An 18,402-nucleotide genomic window follows, 5' to 3' on the forward strand; every position below is an offset into this window, starting at 1 on the left:
AACAAAGCTCATTACAGTCTATGAATTAAGATTAATTTGACCCTCAGTGTGAAATACAAAAACCCCCTTTAATGATATAAACATTTTTGTTTGTGAAAATGAGGACATCTCTTTGCCTTAAAAAAAGTTTCATTCTTACAAATATTAGCTGATCCAAGTTTTGAGAGAAAGACACATCTGGACTACATATTTACATCAACACCAACCACCATTATATTTCTAGTGCAGGTACATTGCTATAACTCTATAGCAGAATATATAATGACAGATTTGTTGCTATTGTAAGTGTATTACATTGTATTACATTTTCTTCTTTCTTTGGTGATTTGCTCAGTGTTCAGTGTTGCTACAGAAGATGAATTCTGTCCTTTCACACTGTAACATGTATGTAAATAAGCAACAGATGTAGTGTAAGAATCACAGAGCTCATTCTTGGCCTCCAGTAAGTTTATGGAACATGTCTTCATCTAGAGTCTCGTTCTGGTCTTTAGATCTTGTGGAGAGGAAGATGTAACCACCAATGAACTCATGGACCACCTTGCAGTCACAGCTCAAACAGCAGAAGGCTATTGACACACTCTGGTCGAACTCTATGGTCACCTGGAATTACATAAAATTGCATTTGTCTGATGTAATACTGTCTGTAGGCAATGACTCCCAAACTGCTACCCTGAATGAAGAGACAGGTAAAGTCGTAATATATGCAACAACAACAATCCCCCACCTGTCTTATCTCCCAATTAACATTCCACTGCTTCACGTTGGCGAACCTCCATGTGGTGACAGGCAGACCAGAGGACATGTCAAGACGAATCAGACGGTTATATGAGATCCCCAGAATCTCATCCTTCTTACTGCCTTTAAATCTGAAACACAAACAAAAGGATAACCTCAAATTATCATTAAGAAGTGACATTTGCATGTTCAAATATGTCACCAATTATATGTGTATTACACCTAAATATATGCACTGTACCTGACAATGTAGTAGTTGATACCGAACTCTGGAAGCGATTGCCACGCCTGGATAAAGCGCATCTTGGCCTCCATTAGGGACAGCCGTGCTATGTTGTGATGAGCCTCCAGGATACGTGCTGTTAGCTTGAAAGGATCACCAGAGGCAGATTTAGAAAATACATTTAGTGATAACAGTGATGTAACCCGGAAGGCTTTTGGCAAAGTCTAGTATTTTGCATGTTGCCCTTAAACAGACCTGTTTGGTCTTCTGCTTCTTGGCGTAGCGTGGGGAAACAAAACTTTCAGAATTCATCTCCATAGCGTCAAGGTCAGGTGCTGCCTGACCAGGAGGGGGCGCCAGGCTCTTCATTTGCAGAAAAGACTGGATGTTCTTAACTTCTGTTTTGTAGGAGCTGTAGGCCATTGTCTTGCCCTTGGAAGCCAGGATACATGCAGCTTTCCATTTGGCGTACTGTGTTTGCTGCAGCAGAGGGCAATTACAGAACACTGATAGTTATAATATAAGTTTATATATGCACGCATTACAGGGATTTTAAAAGGAGGCAGTTTCACTAGTTATCATAGGAAAAAATGCTCCTACGGATGAGGACAAAGGTTTGGGCCTTACATTGTCACATCGGATGTACACTTCATTCATCCCGTCAGCAACTGGGAGCAGGAGCTTGATGCCGAACTTCTTGTCCGTCACGTTGACATCTGGGACTACATCACAACCTGTCAAATACAGAGTGAGAGACGGTAGTGAACTACAGGTGAAGAGCAACAAGATACAATAGATTTGCTAATAGTTTCACAGAATAAAACTACAGTTACTGTGGCAGATTTAAGGAGAATACCAATGAATATTAAATAGGACTATGATGGTGGATAATGCAGAGAATTGCTTAGGCTCACTGGAATGACATAATTACACGTCATGGATGAATGCTTAAATTGAGGATTATTAATGCTCAGCAATACCAATTACACAAAGAAGGATTTTTCACATTGTTCTTTTTCACTGACCTCGGAGGTGAAACTGCTCTATGGGTTCTCCACTGGCGGCCTCCTTGTTCTTGTAGTAGGAGATGGTGGTGTCCTTGAATACAAACCAGTACTCTTTGTACGCCCGCAGCGTTAGTCTTTTGGGCCTGATTTAAGGCATGAGGAAAAACAAATCTTTTCTTTTTGCCTATAATACAGTTCATGCCCTTATCTGGTTAAAAGACTGTAAGCAAAACAGAGTAAATAAGGGCAATGGACAGGTGAAGGTTTAAAGGACCACAAAAGATCAATTTCAGAGACAGGTATTCAAGATGTTACTTAAGTTATTAATAATGACATCTTCATGTGATAGGAAAATAGGTTTAATAAAGGTGGGTTTACCTAAACAGCCGGAGGGAATCTGCCAACTCTGGAATGTGTGTAATGTCTTCCTGGGGGTGTGACAAACAACTGTCAATTACCCAGTGTCTTCTCCTGACATCACCATGTTAAGACATGCAATCATCCGAGGCCTACCTATCACTCCTGCTTATAAACAGGTGTTCTACGGTAACAGACGTGAAAACCTCTAAAATTACGGTCAAAATACACTCCAGTGTAGTAACGTGTAAAAAAAAATATGTTTACCAGAATTCTGTCTGCGTGTCCGCCTTCAAGTGTCACCTCCAAGTTGGACAGGGCAGCCTCTACTTCATCTATTTCTGGTTCGTTGGAGTTTTCCAGTGGCTCACTTGACATGGTCAATTTACAAATGTGATACTGAGAAAAAAGAGAAAGCTTTTACTCCATAAGTAGAAAACCCTCATCTGACTTTCATTTAAGCAATGATCAAATATTTAGTTTTGCAAATAACAAGTCATTACGAAGAGATGTGACTTAAGAGGTTATGCAAGGCTGGCATGAGTCAGAGGGAGGTTTGAGCACAGGCCAGCCATTGCACCAATGTGTAGGTGAATGCAACACTGATGTCCTTTTGAATCACTGTGATTTCTGAATCACTGTCCCAGCAGTTGCAAAATAACAGCTGAACGGATCAGAGATGGTCTGAAATTTAAACACTGAGAATGTCATAGCCAAACTTTCATATCATGGTAAACATTAGTTCCTTAGAGCACATTTGGCTGATGGGAACCTTCAGCCAAATCTTACCGTACTACTTTTCCCACTACTCAATCTCTCTTCCTGTACTTCTCTTTCTCTGTCTTTCCCTCCCATCCTGCCTCTTCAGTGGGATTTTCCCCATGTCCTGACACGTCCTGGCATGGATTAAGACACCAAACCCGTGCACCCGGATGGATAATATTCTCAGCTCCAAGACACACATAAACTGTATTTACAACTAATTTAGGCCACATTATTGTGCCCTCCGGAGAACTGTGGTTCATGATTCATTTACCATGAGTACCATAAGCTAAATTAGTTCTAAAATGAAAAAATGCATTTAAATGCTAAAGATATAGTTTTCTCTATGTATAGCTTATTAGTTTTATTATGCTATAGATCCAGGTTTTAACACTTAGTCAAGTGACTTTGTTGAGTTATGATTAGGCACCCTGCCTTCTGCCAAGTGCTGAGCTCTTGGTCATATTAAATAGGAATAAGAGAGTTTATATATATATATATATATATATATATATATATATCCTAACACTGCCCAAACAGGAATTTAAATGATTCAAATTTAGTTTGATACATTAAAGCAAATGAGTACCATTCCAGATCTAGAGTGATCTCTTTTTGAAATTACTTTACGTACTGATGCATAACCTTTAGCATATTGTTCACCTGTAATGAAGCAAACATCAGCATTTCCTCCTCTGTGCAGTCTATCTCCTCCAGTAGGATGGACCAGCGCGCTTGTTCATATAGCTGCGTTATTCTGACAGCATCATACTAAAACACAAAAACATCAAACCTTCAAACCAAGTCTGCCCCGATGTTATTTGAGGGAGTTTAAAAAACAATAGTTTATCCAAGCATCTGTCACTTTTCTGGGTCTCTTACTTTAGGATTGAGGTCAAAGAAGACATTGTACTTGAAGCGAAGCAATAGCTTTTCTTCATCTTGGATGTCTTGCTCCATAAGAGAACGAGACGAGTCCAACCACCTGTCAATCATGGCAACAACCAATTAGATGAGCTGTGGTTAGAAATAGCCACATTTCATAACACTACTAGTAAAATCAATGATATCACTAAAAGGTTTCAGTGACACTCCATCTTTATGTCCAACTACCCTGCATTGTTGTTTGCTTTGTCCACTAGCGAGAGTGGCTGGTACATCTTGGCCAGCTCGGCAGGTGGCAAGTTTGGCTGGCATTCGGCTAGAGGGTTTTCTCCAAACCAAAGGCTCGTGGCAGACACTGGCATCCCGTTCTCTGGGTCGTAGGTGGCTGTCATGGTCTTACTGTACATGGGGCCTTGTTGAAGGAGAATGGTAGATTAAAATCAGGTTTGCCAAAAACTGCTAGGTTTCAATATCAATAACGTATTTAAAAGGGGAACTGCACTTGAAGTTGAGTCGGGGAAAAAAAAGTATAAAACCAAAAGAGAAGAATCAGTTAGAATAAAATTTTGACAGAAAGATTTAGAGTCATAAAAACAAAATAACATCCGACATTAAAGGCAGCAGAGTCTTAATTAGAGTGATTTTGCAGTTGATGCAGAATCCGAACTGGATGCTCAGTGTAAGAGTGAGAGAGTACGTGTTAGGGAAACCCTGAAGAACATGGCAGCATACTCAACAATTCTTTCAGATCTCACTGATGAAAACTGTGGCCTATCAGATCTCTGCAGCACTATATATAGATATTTCCCATTTCTTCTCCTCCTCCAGTAGAAGTAAATCATAGAAATAAAGATGCTACCCCATCTAGGGCTGGACAATAATCTAAATGTATCACTTTACAGACATTGACAATCTCCTACTGACCCAAATTCAGTCAAGGCTGATTTTCAATACACTAACTGTCAGCTTCCCATATAATATAAGTGAGAATCACTACAACAATGATGTTTAACTAGTAGTTCAACCAACCAGTTAGCCCACAGTCCAGTCCAGAAGACCAGAATCTTTAAATGGTCATAATTAATTACAAACAAATAAAAAATGAGTCAACATGAGGAAGGAAATACAATGCATGGATGTATTAAAATATTATATAAATACATTTTATCATTACAATTTATTGTGATATACATTTTAGGTTATATTATCTAGCCGTAGAGTGTCTGAGATCAGGGAATCCTAAAGTAAAGCCTAAATAAATAAGTAAATCGTTAACTTCCTGCACTGGCTTGACAATGTCATTCATTAAATGTAATCCATAAATGTAATAAATAGATCAATGATATGCTGGAATCCATTAAATTAAATAAATGAATCCATAAAAATGAACAAGTCCTCTGCGAGCTAAATATAACTGGAGTTTTAACTGAGATCAGACATTTTATTTTCCTCAGCAAACTGATAAACCTTAGCAGGCAATTCAAACACAAAGCATCAGTATTCCACATAGTATGTTTCTTTTCATTTTGTGAGTGTTAGCCTGAATCTTTTCAGTGATGCTGCAGATTACTTTTGAAACAAGATCAGGCGCTTTTGTGCTGTGAAACTTTTGTTTTTAGCCTTGTTAAGAAACAGCCCAGTGTTTCACAGTACCTGTGCCACCTGGTCCCCCCCTAAGTAAATCGATGTCCCAGATGTCTTCCTGTGTTGAGTTCTTGTCTTTCTTCTTCTTCTTCTTAGAGGGATCATCTGGAGGCTTCAGCAGGGACAGTTCCTCTGATCTTCTGATGTCTGAGAGGGAGCAAACAGGTGGCGGTGCGGGGGATCAGGAAGAATATAGAAGGAAGTTAAAGATCAGTCAAGGATGTTTCTGTCGGAGACATGCTAAATCATAACAAAAGCACCAAGGACAAAGGGACGCTGCAGTCAGAAAGGACAAGAAAATCTCACTGAGTATTTGACAGATCTCCGCCACCGCCTTGAAGACCACACTGGAGAAGCTGACGATCATTTTGATGGTTTTCATATTGGGGAGTTGCAGCAACAGGGGTTTGTGCTGGGGTGTATAGCGCAGGTCAGCATCAGCCTGTGTAGAAAAATAATTTTGTGAAATTACATGAATGACATGTTTTCCTTTATTGTTGTGGTGATTTAAAGATTTTCAAATCAGCACAACAATTTCCCCTATCCCTTTATGTTAGCTTTTTTCACATTTTCTCATACCATATTGGAATGCTGATAATATATGAGGAATAATAGTAAGTCTATTTTTTAATGTGGAACATCAAACATAAATCTGCATCGCATTCATTGCACACGTTTTCCTGATGTTCTTTCACATGAATTTGGTCGTTAGAAGAATGTTCACTACCATTCTTTGGGCTTGAACAATGCTTGGCTGTACAACATGTGATTGCATTATAGACCCAGCAAATGGTTCACACTGGTCTGACAAAATAAAAACACTGATGGCTCTCCCTGCTTTAAGCAGCTGCAAACACACACACAATTAAATTCCTATGACTTTGACTAGAGTATGTTACTGCACGACAGGCATTCAAATTGTTTTTTACCTTTGTAGGAATATATTTCAAGAAAGATTTTAAATATATTTTTGAATTAGAATAGTTAATTAGTTAAATCAAATCTAATAAGTGACCGGACAATTATAAGAAAATATAGATTCAATCACTTTGGCATCTATATATTACCTGAATTCCGTACTTGTCCAAGGTCCAGTGGGTCTTGAGCAGCCAGCATTTCCTCTGTTCCCACCACAGGGCATGGTCTGACCAGTCCTGAGTAGCCCCTAAAGACAGATTAAGTAAAACACAGTATTACCATTACCACTACAATTTATTGTCATATCTCAAGTTTAAAGGATAGCTCAAAAGCAAAGTTATTACATACATTTACATGTCAAGTTAAGGGGTCTTGAGGTGGAGCTCTGGCTTTGTTGCTAATATATTTCAACAGCCACTACATCTGCTACCAACACAAACACTTCCTGTAGTTACTGTTGTGTAGGTGGTGGGTAAGATTAAAGTGTGGCTTTATGAGTCTACCTGACATCATGTTATTGTGCTGGGCTGAAATCCACCCATTGATGACAAGCTACTTAGTCATCTATTTTGTATGATGCTGTGCCTTTCTAAAGTTGCCTCCATGTTTATTGGGAACTGTAAAGAGATATCAGATCAAATCCTGGCGGAACTTTGCCCCCTAGGGCTACACAAGCCAATGCATTGTGGAAAAACAATGGCACTGCAGTGTAGAAAAATGCAGGGCAAACAAGGGTGTGTCTTAACTAACACACCTGTGTGGCAGCAAGGGGAGGTTGAGGCACTGTGCTTAAAACAAAGTTGAATGGACACACGCTTTCACCAGGTAAACAAAGCAAAATTGAGCCAAGCAATTATACGAGGAACAGACATGTACTCCCAATGTGGAGAGACGTTTTAAAATGTGTATTTTCTCATGTTTCTCTCTAGTTACACGTACAAAAAATTCCTTCAAAGTTGTCACTGCACAGGGTCAGCCACCATGCATCTCAAGGAAGATTTTTAGTGCCATGCTACCTGAATGAGATGCTACGCACTGTAAATGCAATATCAGCCTGACAGGCTACAGAAGGTTTTTCACCCATGTGAGACACTTACTGATCTTCTCCACCAGCTTAAGCATGAGGCCTCCAACGTGCAAGTCTCCCTTCACCCTCAGTTTGAATTTCATGGACTCATCTCCCTCTTTTTGATCTACCTGCACGGATAGCTCCCATGATGTATCGGCTGTGATCGTGGCCATGTCCTGAAGAGACAGTGGTGAGACAGGATTATAGACAGGATGCTCCTAGATTTAGATATCACCATCACAGAAGCACACCACAAGGAATATCGGAGGGAAAAACATACCGCTATCTGTAATTAATTACATGGTGGGGGAATTCCACTGAAATATGTTGATTCTTTTCCTTCTTTTGTTTGAAAGATTAGGAAACATCTGGGATGAAAATATGAGTCAGTGGATTAAGTGTGTCTCAACATCCTGTGGGAACATCCAAATGAACTTAGCCAGCAGTTAACAAACACTGATCGAAGTGGCCACTAATGGAACAGATTTTCACCCCGCTTCCTCTGCAGTGTCTCTGCAATGATACTGCAGCCCCTGAAGTACTCCTCTCAGCCGATACATTTATAAATATCTTATCAGTGAACACACAGACTGGATGATGTGCGGGCACGCAGGGAAAAAAGAGATGAGACTGCAGAACACACAATACACACAGAAAACATAATGCAGATGTACAGCTCTGCACAGAAAGGCACGCATATGGTGGAGATTTGTTGGATTTTAATTATGAGAAAGAGTGAATGGATGAAAGACATCAGGCAGGTAAGAAAGAGGAGAAGAGCGGAGGAGGAGCAGGGAGGGTACAGCTGTGGAATGCGTGACGAGCAGGGACACGAATCCGGTGCAGGAGAGACCATGCAAAACAACATTCTCCACACACTGCACCAGTCTCCCTTCATTTCACATCTGAATTCTGAAAATGTGGTGAACAACGAGATGCAAACTCATACACACACACTTATCTAGACTGGGGCTATCAACAGAAATACCTGTTTCATTTGTCCTGGGTAGCCCACTGGAGGTGTATACTGTGTGAAACTGTGTTGCCGGGAGGCTAGGTTTAATGAACACACTCTGCTTTCTTTGTGCTGCTCCCTCCCTACGCAGCTGTTTGGTACACTTAAAAGTTTAAGCTTGCATGTCTACTGAGGGAAGACTTGTTGAGATGTGTTGGAGAGTGATGAATTGACTCCTACAATATTCCACTAGCTGCAAAAAAAAGACCAAAAAGTGCTGGAAGGAGGCACAAATATGTAATTTGGAGAGGATAAAAATGACAGAACAGAAAATAAAGTATATTTTTTATACAAAATGTTTGAAGAGCTCACTTATTAATTAACTCCTTTAAACAAAGCCAATGTGAACTACATTTAGGAGGTTTATTCTAAATTTTTATCTATTTCTAATTTACATGTAAGCATTTTAACACTTAATTTCCAACCAAAGCTGCAGTGAAAATGTGTAGGAACTAGGGCAATGCAGCACATCCACACTCCATGAAAAATACAACCCCTTTTTTTTTTCATTTTGTTTTACAATACAACTACACACATACTACCATGAGAGACACTGTTCAAACGCACCATCCTTCTTATTGTTAAAATCATTCATACTAAGGCAAACAAGGGTCAAAGATGACTGTGAACCCTGTGGTAACGTCTAAGTCTAAGAGTCAGGTCATAAACAAGACCAGTGTGAAGTTTTAGCATTCACAGAACCATGTCCGCCCAACAGTATCATAGTACAACGTTATACAAATTAACCATTAAATTCCTATGGGTAGGCCTACCACAGAGATACACCACGTTCCAATTGGGCCATTATCAATCATATGAAGTAATTTTTTTCGTCAGGGACAGAGAAGCGTGTTTTATTCAAACCCAGCTGGCTAATTACCCATAAGACTAACGGTAACGTTAACGTTTTTCCCGCCGCGGTTTCGTGGAAGTCAAGAATCTCTGAAGCAACTCTTACCTTGGTTCAAGGGTTGCTTTGGTGAGCTATTCCTAGAAATATCTTGTGAAGTGGAATGAACCAGGAATTATGGTTCTTCGGGAGTAAAACACGCCCAGTTCAGACAGGTAATGTTACGGAGAGGGTGGAACCGTTAGAGGAAGTGGGCAAGGAGGCCTGCAGGGTAACCTTATAAAGCAAAATTAGCATTGCTCACAACATGGTGTCCTCGCCATTTGTAATGTTTGGGATCGAATTAATTTAACAAAGGCTCAGTTAGCAAAGGTTAAATAATATTTTTTAAAAGCATGTGATGTGACAGCACAAATTGCTAGCTCTCAGCCCAATGATATGGTAATAAAGTATATAGTACTCGTTGCTGAGGAACTGGAGGGAGATTTCTAAAGTCCCAAAAAAATAAACCTGGTGATGTCATCAAGGCTGACAAGATAGAGTATTTTTTGCCTTTCCACAGTGGGAATAAAGTGCAATACTAAATTGCTGAAAGACCCCTCTAAGAAAATAACAAACAATGCCTAAACAGTACATGCAGCAAATAAATTCACTACACTAACACAAGGTTTTCTGTATGTCAAAAAAAGTTACAGTCTTTTAAGGGATTTAATTGGGTTTGAATACTTCTAAACGATTTATTGTTACTATGGACATATCATACCAAGAATGTTACCTCAGTTTAAGTAGATTTAAAGAGACAGGCCCACAGCAGCATGAATAATGGTTTACCTCAGATGAATCAGCCCACCTTCCTTAATGCCCACATCCTGCCCAATGACTAAATCAAGATGAATCACTAGAGTTTGTCTTTGTCTTTTCCACTTAATGATATTGCCAGATTATGAAACTACAATAACACATCAGCAAAACTGATGGCTAGCATTTTCATCATTTGTACAGATGGTGTTCTACTGACAACCAGCCAGCCACACTGAGATATAGCCAATTTTGTAGCTTTTAATATGTAGGTGTGTATGTATTACATGGACTTCTTTTGTTTCCCAGCCACTTGGTCATGAGGTGAGCCTACGTGTGAAGCCTGCCACCTCCTGGTTTATATTGGTAAGCTCATACAGTATCTTTTTGCCTTGGCAAAGGCTGGAGTAAAATGCATATTATGACTAGGGTGTATTGAAAACATAATTGAGTAAGCCACATTTGTCATTTTTATGCCAATTTAATGGGCAATAAGATATTAGTAATTAGCCATAATTGACGTGAACATTATATCAAATCTCTAGCATCACATGGATATTCACAAATACTATATGGTTTGGTTCTTTTGTATTTAAGAGCTCTTTCTGCATGACTGCATTTATTTGCAGACATTATTAAACAATATGAAATATTTTTCTCTTCAACCTACTGATTTGTAATAGGAAAGGACTGTTAATGGGCGCCACTATAATAAAGTTCTGTTGCTGCCACACAGTGGCGCCATTAGACCATATCAGACTTGGAGGAGAGAAAGAGCCTAAATTTGTGAATCACTTTTGAGATAAAGGTGTTTTTGGTGTAGAAACAGGCTACTGTTGTGAGCCATGTGTTTTATGGCATGCACAGAATCATAATGGTGCTGAAATGGACAAATTCAATTCTGTATTAAAATTAAAAACATCTCTATAATCCCCTAATAACACAATAATTTTTTCACTGGAAGAAAGCAGGAGCTGACAATTGCCACTCATGTCATCAGTTTGAAAATGCCCTTTAAATGAACATGGTAAAACAAATGAAAGATTGTGATTATGAAACCGTGCTAGAACTACCACAAACTATTGGAGTCTGGAGTGGTATGTCCATTTTTTGATAGGATGATGTCATCATTTTTTGATTAAGTGAGGAACTTGTCTCTTTATTTGTTCCATCCAGGGAGGACAGATGTCAGAGTCAGCTGCAGATGAACAGCCCTAGAATTGGTAAGGACACCAGCATGGTGGTTGCATGCCAACCTTTATACAGTCTATGATGCTTCAGTTGAAGGACAGTTTCTTTGGCCACTTGATCATTTTGACCACACCCTACAGATTAAGTGTAGTAAACATGCCTGTGAGTCTGTCTAAGCACTGTGTTCCAGCTGAGAGTTTATTGCTGGCACATGAGGTCATCTTGAGTCCTTGTGTAACAGAGGAAATGTAAATTCCATGACAAAAACAAACAAATAAACCCTGAGCCACATAAACGGTGTCATTGGTGGACAGACACATGGAAAATAACATCATTTGGACCTGTCAGGCCTGGATGGAGAACAGACAAAGTAACACCATGTCCATGTCATCATGACACCTGTGGTTTTAATGGCAACATAGTTCACACAGTCCAAGCTAAAGGAAGGGACAAATATCAACTTAGCTTTACTAAAGTGCCTGGGAGAATGATAAAATATTGTCTTTAAAGTGATGAGGAGAGAAAAGGAAAAAGTTTGGACTGTGGTTTTAGACACAATAAATTACATCTACTGCCTGAAGCGGGTCTGAACCTACTTGGAAGCGGGTGGGAAACAACATCTGTAGAAGCCTTCACTGGCTTTCTGTATTTATGGAAAGAGAAACCTCCTGGTGACCTGGGAACACGCTTACCCAATTAGCAGCCTCGCCGACGGATCAAATGGAAGTGAAAACATTCACTGCCGTGACGGAGACGCATCACAATGCCCCATTCATGCTGCCGAGCCCCATGATTTAGGGGTGAGGTGGGGTGGGGGAGTTGTTCTTCTTGGGATGTAGTGGGGAGGTGGGATAGGCGAGAGGGAGTCATGAATGCAACATGAAACTAACTTACCTCACCACCTTTTTTGACGTATCGATGGAGGTCTCATTCATGACTTAATACAGGTTTGGAGGTAAACAATGTTCAAAGGTGATGTTTTCATAAGGTTACCAACCACTGCTCACCTCGAGGTTCCACATCCCCTTCACCTCAGCCCCTATATCCCCTTGGACGCTCCCACCTCTACAACCCAACAAAACCTCGGGTCTTATCCTGTGGGAGCAGGACTGAGAGGGACAGGAGGCCTGAAAAACAGCACTGGAAGAGAGGCTCTTGACAGCACAGGGCTCTGGGGTACAAATGCTACACTGCTTTATGGCCTGCAAAGTTTTGCGGCTCTGATTCATTTTCACTCTTTGAAGCTGTCAAAACGTCTTTGTTCTACTTCTTACTTTCTTTTTTAATGAGGGTTGTTTTATTCTTATGCCACTGACCTCCATAACTACCATGACACTCCATACCAGTTGCCATTCAAATAGAAAAACAAAACACAAGAAAGGACAACCTGCACCTGGCCGGTTATTTGTTTTACAAATGTCAGTATAATGGGAAATTCTGTTGTGATGAGAGTCAAGCAACCCAGGTGTGATGGTCAAGAGAGGATCTTTGACTTAGAGCAGAGTGACTGACTAAATACAGACTCTATGTGTGGATAAAAGTACCTGTGTTTCACTAAATATTACCAACCTCTCCTCAGATAGACCGTGTAGTCGTTGCACAGCAGTGAATGCTCAGTATAAAGGCTCTTTTATTTCCAAAATTAATTGTTTATTTATATGGGTGGAGCATTGGTGCTTCAGAAAATGGCGTCTTACATCCTTGCTTGTAGATGTTTCCATTAAAGCTTATAATAATGTTACCAAGCCAGGGCCAATACTATAAAAATTCTAAATACAAGTTTTTAAAAAAATGAAAGATTAGTTAAAACATGCAGAAGGTTCATGCATTTTCAATTACATTTGAACTTTCCATACAACACAGCCAAAACTTCGTTTTCCTCTTCCTTTCTGTTCACCTCTCCTTGTATGGAAACATCTGATAGAAATAAAACCTTTCATGGTGTCAGGTCAGATAGCCATAAATACAGGTTGTCAGCACAGTGTGACCCTCACATCTAGAGGAGAGACTGTTCTGAACCGTGGTTTGGAACAGGATATCACATGTTTAAATATTGCACTTCTTTCTGAAAAGCTACTGTGAAACAACTTCCATTACAGAGCATTGCTTTACCTGTCACCGGCGGTATTTCATCCCTTTGCTGCCCAGAAACATAAAAGATATAGGTGAACACAGCCATATGGATGGTAATCCTTCACCTCAGGCAGATACTCTGCTAGTCCAAAATTGACACACAGATAGATTGCCTTTTTCTGATATTAAGCCTGATGAGTTCACTGTCCTTTCTGTTGGCAGATTTCATGATGAAATGCTGTTGCTCAGATCTGACTTTCTCTATCCGTCTTTGTCAGTTTCGGCAGGTGTGCACGAAATTCTGAAGCAGCTGACATTTTTGTTCCTGTGTGAATATCAAATATGTTGAATAAAGCCATATGCGATGCTGTGACTTTTATTAGGTTTGTCAGAGCATACAGAGACACAGTGGGAACACTGCCCACATTCTGTTAAAGATGAAATAACACCTTTTCTTGCAGGTCCTGTATGCAGAGGTCTCCTGGATCTGGCCACATGTGCACGGAAGCGTTTAGATGCCATCCAGCCACGTCCTGGGCTACAGAGTGACATGAAGAAACAACCCTTGACACTGGCCTTGAAGTTGGCGTGACTGATCTCTCAGGTACAGCGTAAGAGGAAGCGGGGCGTTGTGTTCCTTTCCTCCCCACATCAATTTGCCAACTGGTTGTGAATGGATGCCATTTTGAAACATGCAAATGTGGGTAGCCTCTGCCTGTATCAGCTGATGCAGGTCAGTGTTATTTTTGGCTGGGCCATAAAGGCCTGAGGGGAGAAAGACTTACTGAGAGTTAGAAAAGGTCGCATAAACTCTAGCGGGATTACTTTCCATGGCTGAGATCCTGTGAATGGATCCATTGTGGGGTGGGTCTCTGCTTGTGGAAAGCAAACCCTGTCAAGATTCAGTTCATTAGCACCTAGTTTACTGTTTGAAGTTAGTTATTTATCCGGCGTCTAAAGGGGAACCCCGTACAGACATATGTAAGCGTGTGTGTGTGTGTGTGCATGCGCGTGCGTCTATGCGCAGGCATGTAATGTGTACAGTACTCATAGGATCTACAGGGGGTTTCCAGAGCAAATTGCTCAAGAGCAAATAAAACTTTCCATAGCGCAATAAAATGTATGGAGAACGAACAGGAGAGACATTGGTGCAGCTCTGAAGGTGGGAAAAAAATATATACATAAGGGTTTGATATGTATATGTTCTGACAGTCACTGACCTTGACTTTGTAAATAAAAAAGCATAGAAAGTTAGAAATGTTATACAAAGTGCATTAGTATTACATTGTTATATTTCAGGAGGCACACTTCCTCAAAAAAAATGTTAAATGTTGAATAAGAAATGGAATTGATGTTAAACAGTGCTTGAAACACTGTTTACACTGAAGCAGCAGTAGTCCATCCTCGTCTGAGTTATTCTACTGTATTTCAAACTATAAAGTGAGTGTGCCTGTGTGTGTTTTCTCTTTTGTGATCTGTTTGTTCTTTGGAACGCGTCCCTGTGCCTCTGGTAAGACAAAAGTGCCGCATTGAGCAAAACCTCCACTCCACTTTTATGGTCTGTGTGGGCCGTCCTATTTGTACATGCTTAGAGCAAATTAGACCGGCAGCTGCGTATGGCCGTCCCATTCCATGTTGGCTTTTCACGATAAAAATATGCTTCGGTCAACCTCGCATCTTGGATCCAGAAATACACGGCCCGTTTCTTCTGGCACTGACACCTCTCCATATTTACTATGACTTCCCTATTTCGGCATAAAAAGACAAAGACATAAGGAGATAGAGGGACAGAGTAGAGGGGTGGGAGTAAATGAGAGGGCTGGAGGTGGGGGGGGGGGGGCAGAAGGAAAGAGAGGGACCACCTATGCAGATGTTTTCCACATGTAGAAGGAAAACAAGCTGTAGCAAGATGAGTATGAGGAGAGGAAAAGAGAAGGCTGCACCTGTTGTGGGGTGATGATCTGGCCACGGGTGACATCAGTCCTCGAAACGTGTCGTGCTGCTTCAGTCATTAACCAAGTACATGCCAGTCAGGGCTCTTTGTACACACTCAGAATAATATTTTCAGGTCACTTTGATGTAGTTGAGAGAACATAAAAACATTGTTTATTTTTAATGTCAAGTGGTAAAATTTTCGAAGAGGATAGTTGGTCTGTAAAACCACATTGCAAGCTACAGAATCGTTTGGACAGTTTAATTCCATAAATTGTATAATAAGGTCCCGGCGTGTTTTTTTGATATGGTTATTCTAAACAATATTTAAAGAAAAACAACCGTTTAAAGGAAAATACAAAAACTTAAGGATAAAAGCACAAATTTGCTTTTGTGATGATATTTATTGAAATATGCAGTTAAAAAAGAAATATGGGAATTAGGGTAGGTGTCATTTTTATATTATTTGTAGAGTGTGGTTTAATATTTTAATCAATATCACAAACCTCAAGTCTCCCTTTATGTCTTGCGACAGTTGGGAAAAGTGGAAGGTAAACATAATTTCTGACAGTGTGACAGGAATAAGGAATAGACCCCGCTCGGAATTGAGTTCTTAGGCTAATCATGCATGATTACAGCCTTGGATGCCAAAACACACTCCGTGTGAAAGAGGTTGTTTTCATCAGCACGTTGCAGCAGCACGGCTGGCTGACAGAGTTACCTATTCTCCCGAGGGCTCTCACTCTCCTTCTGCCTCTATTGAACTGGCCTGCAGCAGGTCTCGTAGCCCCCGGGGACTGTCCTGGGAGACCTGGACAACATTGGGAGCAGGCAGCTTAGCGGTGTCATTTCGCTGTGGTAAGCTATGGACAAAAGCATCTCTTGTTGTCGCAAGCTGTATGTGGTGCTGCTTTCCCAACCCTGTGGAAAGGAAAGGACAGCCAATGACCAATGCCAAACAAACCTGCTCCAGCTCACCTGTGCAGTGAATGTGGAACTGAGTGACCCAGATCTGGATGGAAACCATTGCAAATATTTCCCAGCAAGGTCTGTGGAAGAAGCCTTTAGCCGGGCCTCTCAGCAGGGAATTTAACTAACTGTAAATGACTCTGACTCCCTCCAGTTTGTGTCATCTGTTCCTAAGAAGTAGTAAACATTTGGTGTACCATCAAACCATCCAGCACATAGCCCAATTCAATGCAAGGTGTGGATTGAAGTGTAAAAAAACTTCAATGCCTGCTACGATTGAGTGTTTATCTCATCACTCACTGAAGAATTTCTTACACAACAGAGCAAGTAATGAGAATGACAGTGTGATTAGAAGCAGAGTTGTTGTTGATGAGCAGTGAATATGTTTATTGCCTTGTCTGTGCACTGCTACTAGCAAGGCAGACCTCTTCTGCTCAAACTACAGCTCAGTTTAGAAGCGAAAGCCATGCTGCAAATATTTGGCTTGGCCACATAAATTGAATTATATTGGCACAGAAAGCCTAGAAATAAAAAAACAGCAACCTTGGGAACAATTATGCAAAGTGAAACGCGGTTAAACCAAGTGCTACTGATTTTCCTTTCTGTCCAAAAGGGGAAAAAAGGAAAGGTCTGCTTTAGTAAAGTTTATCTCCCTTAATAAATATGTTGAAGCATTTATCCTTGCCATTCAAGTTGTAGCTATAGCTCATTTTTGAAGTGCTGTATAGCTTCTTGGTGTTACACACAGCCTTAAAAATCTTCTCGGGAATTTATTCGTGTGAACCGAAAGCTGTGGTGACTTTATGGTCCATTTCAACCACAGATAAAACCCTATAACAAATAGCATTGAATAAATGTTTTGTCTGTTTTTTCTGAACATGTTATGCTCTGACAACACAATAAATATCATTTGAGAACAGCAATTATGTCTGCTTCAGCAATGAAATAAATAGAGGATGATTTATGCCTCTGTTAAAGTATTCATTTCTTTTCATGACTCAAATTTATTGTTGAACAATAAAGAGATGCCAGCAGTATGATGGCGGCTTTGGAATTTGAACACTGATCACAGTGCTATTCATTTAGCAGGTAACGGATTCACTCTTTGTTGCAGTACATTACCGCAATGTTGGGTGTGGTAACTCCGATTTTTACTGATAGTGTCTAATAGTGTAGTGTTTGTTTGATTAAAGTGTCACCACCTGTGACAACTAACTGGCAAACAAATCTCTTCCTCTTTATTTGAAGAACCTCTGTAGAGGATGCACAGACTGAGTTGGCAAATTAAACTGCAATAAAAGCCAGAAGGATACACAACCATACAAAGTGACTCTATAGTATTATACTGATTTAAAAGGAATACAGTAAACTCACTGTTTAGTTGTTACAATATAATATAAAGCATGTTACCAATCACTGAAAAAATACAATATTGAGTTACAGGTGAATATCATGAGTTACTATAGGATTATTTTAAAATGTTACAGTAATAAAATACAGTGATAAAATACAGAAATAAAATAAAATAACTAAAATATGATCACTATCAATTCTATCAAATCTCTAAATGATAAATTCTATCAATATCTTCTTGTAGGAATATGTTAGCACCACTTTTTTATTACCATTACTGTTACTGTTATATTTACCAATGAAGCTATTGTCTGTAGACAACTATTTGAGCCTGTCAACACTTGATAATGCTGTCCATCTAGATACCATCATTTTATATTTGGAAGGCTTACCTGCTGGCACTGAACATTTCAACTAAGAATACTCCCAAGGACCACTATGGCACTGAGTGTTTAATTTGGATCACATTATGAATCGTAGAGCTCAACTCCACAACCACAAAAAAATAGGGTTGTTGGTTTTTTTGAACCCTCATTAGTGGGGCATTGACAGGGTCTTCTCTCATTAGCCATTCAAGCCCCACCTGCATAACACAGGAAACACAAACTCCATTGCTCTCAT

The 18,402-nt window shown here is 40.0% G+C and overlaps 2 protein-coding genes across 6 annotated transcripts in view; one reads left to right on the forward strand and one right to left on the reverse strand.

The window, feature by feature from the left end:
* Positions 1–49: 49 nt before the first annotated feature.
* fermt1 (FERM domain containing kindlin 1) lies at positions 50–9,959 on the reverse strand. Of its 2 annotated transcripts, none has more exons than XM_046060002.1 (16): positions 9,574–9,959; positions 7,629–7,776; positions 6,681–6,778; positions 5,920–6,055; positions 5,623–5,760; positions 4,198–4,381; positions 3,967–4,069; positions 3,748–3,855; positions 2,590–2,721; positions 2,344–2,393; positions 1,984–2,108; positions 1,586–1,692; positions 1,214–1,438; positions 977–1,101; positions 725–866; positions 50–600 (listed from the first exon to the last, which is right to left on the reverse strand). In XM_046060002.1, exons 2-16 carry the CDS (start codon positions 7,771–7,773, stop codon positions 427–429), a joined length of 1,992 nt encoding a protein of 663 aa, XP_045915958.1. In that variant the 5' UTR covers positions 7,774–7,776; positions 9,574–9,959; the 3' UTR covers positions 50–426. The 2 variants fall into 2 exon arrangements, with proteins under 2 accessions (XP_045915958.1, XP_045915957.1); XM_046060001.1 differs by lacking the exon at positions 9,574–9,959 and adding an exon at positions 9,389–9,467.
* LOC123977373 (1-phosphatidylinositol 4,5-bisphosphate phosphodiesterase beta-1) overlaps positions 9,468–18,402 on the forward strand; it is a 171,373-nt gene continuing 162,438 nt past the window's right edge. For 3 of the 4 annotated variants that reach the window (XM_046059994.1, XM_046059995.1, XM_046059996.1), the window contains exons 1-4: positions 9,472–9,680; positions 10,573–10,629; positions 11,440–11,486; positions 13,989–14,131. The gene's annotated coding sequence lies outside the window, so the exon portion shown is untranslated. Of the gene's footprint in view, positions 9,681–10,572; positions 10,630–11,439; positions 11,487–13,988; positions 14,132–18,402 lie in introns of all 4 variants that reach the window. The other variant, XM_046059997.1, reaches the window with a different exon arrangement.

Source organism: Micropterus dolomieu, linkage group LG10 (genome assembly GCF_021292245.1).
Source record: "Micropterus dolomieu isolate WLL.071019.BEF.003 ecotype Adirondacks linkage group LG10, ASM2129224v1, whole genome shotgun sequence".
NCBI lineage: Eukaryota > Metazoa > Chordata > Actinopteri > Centrarchiformes > Centrarchidae > Micropterus > Micropterus dolomieu.